This window comes from Nerophis ophidion, linkage group LG07 (assembly GCF_033978795.1).
Source record: "Nerophis ophidion isolate RoL-2023_Sa linkage group LG07, RoL_Noph_v1.0, whole genome shotgun sequence".
Taxonomy (NCBI): Eukaryota; Metazoa; Chordata; class Actinopteri; order Syngnathiformes; family Syngnathidae; genus Nerophis; species Nerophis ophidion.
In genome coordinates this window covers 21,780,301-21,786,300 of record NC_084617.1, presented here as the reverse complement: position 1 = coordinate 21,786,300, position 6,000 = coordinate 21,780,301, and the positions used below count along the sequence as shown (strand labels likewise).

The window sequence follows — 6,000 nt, the reverse complement described above, 5'->3', positions numbered from 1 at the left end:
GCGCAGTGTCTCAGGGAAGTCGACGGCAGCTATGGACGGCACCAGCTCAGCTTTTCTCCTGTAAGAACTGACTTTTTAACCACAAATTTCTCACCGAAACCTGCCGGTTGACAAGTGGTCGGGATCCATGTTCGCTTGACCGCTCTGATCCATAGTAAGGTTTCACCACCGGGAATTTTAAACAAGGAATCACTGTGTGTTTGTGTGGCTAAAGGCTAAAGCTTCCCACCTCCATCTCTCTACTTTGACTTCTCCATTATTAATTGAACAAATTGCAAAAGATTCAGCCACACAGATGTCCAAAATACTGTGTAATTATGCGGTTAAAGCAGACGACTTTTAGCTGTGTGTGTGCGCAGCTCTAATATTTCCTAACAGTCTGTGATATCACGCGAACACGTCAGCATTCCGCAACGTTTTCAACAGGACACTTCACGGGAAATTTAAAATTGCAATTTAGTAAACTAAAAAGGCCGTATTGGCATGTGTTGCAATGTTGATATTTCATCATTGATATATAAACTATCAGACTGCTTGGTCGGTAGTAGTGGGCGTAAGTAAAAGCATTTTTAATTGTGTGTGGGGTTTTGGCAGCAATTTCATTGTTTGACAAGAGTTACCAGTTTACTATAAAAAGATTAACGTGGACCCCGACTTAAAACAGGTTGAAATACTTATTGGGGTGTTACCATTTAGTGGTCAGTTGTACGGAATATGTACTGTACAGTGAAATATTTAAAAAAAATCAATTAATCAGATAATGAATCATTTAAAAAACAAAACTACGCGGTCACTTTAAATCTGTAGTACCGCCTACTTCCGTGTTCCACGTCCTTGCCAAATCCCAAACAAACATGGCAGCGGATTTCTGTAGTGTCGCTCTCCCGGCAGCTTTGGCGCTCATTCCGCTGGTCCCGGTTGTGTTTTTTGCAGCGGATTGGGATTGTTGGTGGCTGCTTGTGTCTACGGCGCTCGCCGGCCTGCTCGCTGTGCTTTTGCTGCGGTGGAGGAGCGACGGGACGGAGCGGCGGGTGTGCGTGCTGGTGTTGGGGGACATCGGCCGCAGTCCCCGCATGCAGTATCACGCCTTGGCCCTCAGCAAACACGGCTATCGCGTGACTCTGGTCGGATTTTTAGGTAACATATTTCATCCCTTATCTCCTTCATTGATTTAAACTTAGACTTAGATTAACTTTAATGATCCTCAAGGGAAATTGTTCCACACAGTAGCTCACTTACAATGATGGAAAGTGTAAGGATGGAAAGGACAACGCAGGTATAAACTTAAAGGCCTACTGAAATGAGATTTTCTTATTTAAACGGGGATAGCAGCTCCATTCTATGTGTCATACTTGATCATTTCGCGATATTGCCATATTCTTGCTGAAAGGATTTAGTAGAGAACATCGACGATAAAGTTCACAAATTTGGTCGCTAATAAAAAACCCTTGCCTGTACCGGAAGTAGCAGATGATGACATCACAAGGGTGAGGTCTCCTCACGTCCTCACATTGTTTATAATGTGAGCCTCCAGCAGCAAGAGCTATTCAGACAGAGAAAGCGACAATTTCCCCAATAATTTGAGCGAGGATGAAAGATTCGTGGATGAGGAAATTTAGAGTGAAGAACTAGAAAAAAAAAAGGTGATTGCATTGGGAGCGATTCAGATGTTTTTAGACACATTTACTAGGATAATTCTGGGAAAGCCCTTATCTTTCTATTGTGTTGCTAGTGTTTTAGTGAGTTAAATAGTACCTGATAGTCAGAGGGGTGTTTCCACGGCTGTGTTGACGCCAGTCTCTGAGAGAAGTCACGAAGCTGCAGCAGGACAGAAGCTCTGCTGATTTCCGGTAAGAGGCGACTTTTTACCACAATTTTCTCACCAAAACCTGCCGGTTGACAAGTGGTCGGAAACCATGTTCGCTTGACCGCTCTGATCCATAGTAAAGCTTCACCTCTGGCAATTTTAAACAAGGACACACCGTGTGTTTGTGTAGCTAGAGGCTAAAGCTTCCCACCTCCATCTTTCTACTTTGACTTCTCCATTATTAATTGAACAAATTGCAAAATATTTAGCAACACAGCTGTCCAAAATACTGTGTAATGAAAAGAGACGGCTTTTAGCCGCAAGTGGTGCTGGGCTAATATGTCCCCTCCAACCAATAACTTTACAAACACGCGTCGTCATTCCGCGACGTTTTCAACAAGAAACTCCGCGGGAAATTTAAAATTGTAATTTAGTAAACTAAACCGGCCGTATTGGCATATGTTGCAATGTTAATAATTCATCATTTATATATAAACTATCAGACTGCGTGGTCGGTAGTAATGGGGTTTCAGTAGGCCTTTAGTATAGCAATATAAAATATGAAATATATACGTAATAGTTATATAACATATGTACAGAATATTATATATACTGATATATTATATTATGGCTATATCATGTATACAATGGCCCTGCGATGAGGTGGCGACTTGTCCAGGGTGTACACCGCCTTCCGCCCGATTGTAGCTGAGATAGGCACCAGCGCCCCCCGCGACCCCAAAGGGAATAAGCGGTAGAAAATGGATGGATGGGCATATATACAATATATATCAATTAGCATGTACAATATTACAGTATATGTGACAGCTACAGCATAAAATAGAGAGTAGCTCTAGCAGAAAATAGACATTAAAAAACCAAGAGAAGTAATTAACATAGAAGCGGTCAGCGGATATCAATCAATGTTTATTTATATAGCCCTAAATCAATAGTGTCTCAAAGGGCTGCACAAACCACAACACAAACCACAACGACATCCTCTGTAGAGCCCACATAAGGGCAAGGAAAACTCACCCCAGTGGGACGCCGGTGACAATGATGACTATGAGAAACCTTGGACCGAAAGCAATGGATGTCGAGCGGGTCTAACATGATACTGTGAAAGTTCAATCCATAGTGGATCCAACAAAACCGTGAGAGTCCAGTCCAAAGTGGATCCAACACAGTAGCGAGAGTCCCGTCCATAGTGGAGCCAACAGGAAACCATCCCAAGCGGAGGCGGATCTGCAGAGATGTCCCCATCCAATACACACGCCAGCGGTTCATTCTGGGTCCCGACTCTGGACGAGCGGTCCATCCTGGGTCCCGACTCTGGACGAGCGGTCCATCCTGGGCCCCAACTCTGGAAAGCCAGTACTTCATCCATGGCCACCGGACCGGACCTCCTCCACAAGGGAGAGTGGGACAGAGGAGAACAAGAAAAGAAACGGCAGATCAAAAGGTCTAAAAATGGAGTCTATTTAAAGGCTAGAGTATACAAATGAGTTTTAAGGTGAGATTTAAATGCTTCTACTGAGGTAGCATCTCGAACCGGAGCCCGAACGAAAAACGCTCTATGGCCCGCAGACTTTTTTTGGGCTCTGGGAAACAAACAGATATCATCTATTGCTGTATGGCGAGTGATTATACAGCTGGATGGAGTGCGGAATGAAGGAGTTCTTGAATCGAACACTGTGGAGCCTGTAGGAGTATGTACTCCGTTGTCCCTCAATTGTCTGGTGGAGTGGGTGGGCAGGATTGTCCAAGATGGCCAGCAGTTCGTCCAGTATCCTCCTGTCCCTCACTGACACAAACGCCTCCTACTGCTTGCCAATAGTTTGGCCGGCTTTCCGGATCAGTTTGTCAATCCGGTTTGAGCCCCTTTAGCTGGTGCTGCTGCCTCAAACAAACCACTGCAAAGGACAGGGCACTGGCTACAACAGACTGATAAAGTATCTCCAACAGCTTGCTGCAGACATTAAAGGACCTAAGCTACCTCAGGAAAAAGAGTCTGCTCATGCCCTTCTTGTAAACAGCTTTGCAGTTGTCCTTCCAGTCCAGTCTGCTGTTCAAGTGGACTCCCAGGTACTGGTACTGCCCCACTACTGCCACCTCCCGGCGCTGGATCTTGATGGGCTCCACCAGGGTCATTCTCTTCTTGTAGTCTATGACCAGCTCCTTGGTCTTGTCCACATTAAGGACCAGGTGGTTCGCCTGAGACCACTCCACAAAGTCAGCGATCAGTGTCCTGTACTCCAATGATGTGCATTTTTGATTAATAGACAATTAAACTCTAGCAACTAAACACATATTTACACAACTGTGCTTGAGAAGGAAAAGGATGAAAGAAATCTTATATGTCCTGCCCCCTTCAACATAATAAGTAGTCTTACTTAATGGATAGCTTAGATTCACAAGCATAGAAACCAAACAAATACATCCAAATATAATGAAAACAAACAAAAAACACACACACACACAAGTGCAAAACTTCATGAAGTACAAACCAAACAAAAAAGTAATATACACCTCACGGGATGATGCAAAACACATACAAAACCAGACTAAAAATAAGTAAAATATAAACCAAAATGTAGACACTTACGACTGTCCATATGATCTTATTGTTCTGTGTTTATATCTATTTTTCAATTGGAATATATTTCTACAATCTTTTATCTCACTGTAAAAATAATTCCATACTTTAAACCCCACCACTGATATACACATTTGCTTTAAAGTTGTTCTTGAATACTGATGTTTGAAATGACCCTTTTTTCTAGGCTCTTCATTCTCAGAAGTTAAGACAAACATTATTGTAAATTTGCTGGTGATGTTTTACTTTTAGCCGTAAACATAACGCATAATGTCTGTAACTTTACTAGCTCCTGTAGTTTCAATATACCAGAATTTACTCATTTACACATTTTTGTGCAGTTCCGGTCAAATATTTGGACTCACTTTCTGGTGGAATTCAATTGCTATTTATTGTTATTTTCACACAATATTATTTTTTGCAGATAGCAAACCTCACAAGGATGTGCTGAGCGATGAGAGAATTCACATCATCGCAATCACAGAAGTGAAAGGCATCAGAGGTATCTGCTTTTATGCTTTTTATTGATTATCAGGGTTGGCGCAAGGAATCTTCTAAATGCAGTCCCAGGGACCCCATCAAGTCATAACAATGGGGTACCACAGTAAATTTATGGGCTCCCATTTTTTTGTAATTGTTTAGAAAACAAATGATAAATGTATGCATTATCCTGTTACAGCTCACATTTTATGTTGTGTTTTTGAAGAAGGTTGTCATAAATGTTACTTAATTAATTAAAAAAATAACAAAAAAGAAAACAAATGCAGTATTTGTGATCGATAAAACTTTAGGCGAATAAACATTTATGAAACTGTGCTAATTACTTCGAAGTCGACCAATAATAAATAATTAATCATTTTACCCGGAAAATATACCGTATTTTCCGGACCATAGGGCGCACTGGATTATAAGGATTATATTTTTAATCTTTTTTCATATATTAGGTGCACCGGATTAAAGGGCCTATTAAAGGAGTCTTTTTTTTTTTTTCTGAATGTAAAACACTTCCTTGTGGTCTACATCAGTGGTCCCCAACCACCGGTCCGTGACTCATTTGCTACCGGGCCGCAAAGAAGCGTTAAATAATTCATAAAGGACTGCATTTTCTCCAACTTAACTTTGGTCTGTCCCTCTAGACACACCAATAAGTTTGTTTATAGATGTACAATAAAACTCCTCATAGGAAGTTGTTATATTTGTTATAACTTGGTGACACGATGCAATGCACATTAATGCACATATCAAATATAAATGTGACAGATTGTAGCCAAAGGCTGATTCCTATCTGCATCGCATTGCAAAGAAACCAGCCCAGGTGCTCCCACTCATTCAGCATTATAGTGAGTTGTATTTTTGCTGTATTTTTCTGGCACAAGTGGAAAACCGGTCCTTGAAAATAATGCCTACATTAAACCGGTCTGTGGTGCAAAAAAGGTTGGGGACCACTAGTCTACATAACATGTAATGGTGGTTCTTTGGTCAAAATGTTGCATCGATTATGTTTTACAGATCATCTTCTAGCCGCTTTCTGACAGTCTCTTCCGGATGTGCCGTTTTCTGGGCGGTCTTATTTACGTGGCTGACCTTTGACAGCGTC

General features: G+C 41.7%; 1 protein-coding gene across 3 annotated transcripts in view; it reads left to right on the top strand.

Moving 5' to 3' along the window:
• Nucleotides 1-6,000, top strand: part of alg1 (ALG1 chitobiosyldiphosphodolichol beta-mannosyltransferase) — a 21,016-nt gene continuing 15,016 nt past the window's right edge. Inside the window, exons 1-2 of one of the 3 annotated variants that reach the window (XM_061905645.1) lie at nucleotides 1-60; nucleotides 4,828-4,905. Coding sequence is in view for 1 of the 3 variants with exons in the window: in XM_061905644.1 (XP_061761628.1) it covers nucleotides 855-1,137; nucleotides 4,828-4,905 (361 nt within the window). In the remaining 2 variants the exon portion in view is untranslated. Of the gene's footprint in view, nucleotides 61-818; nucleotides 1,138-1,167; nucleotides 1,851-4,827; nucleotides 4,906-6,000 lie in introns of those variants that run through there. The other 2 variants (XM_061905644.1, XM_061905646.1) reach the window with 2 other exon arrangements.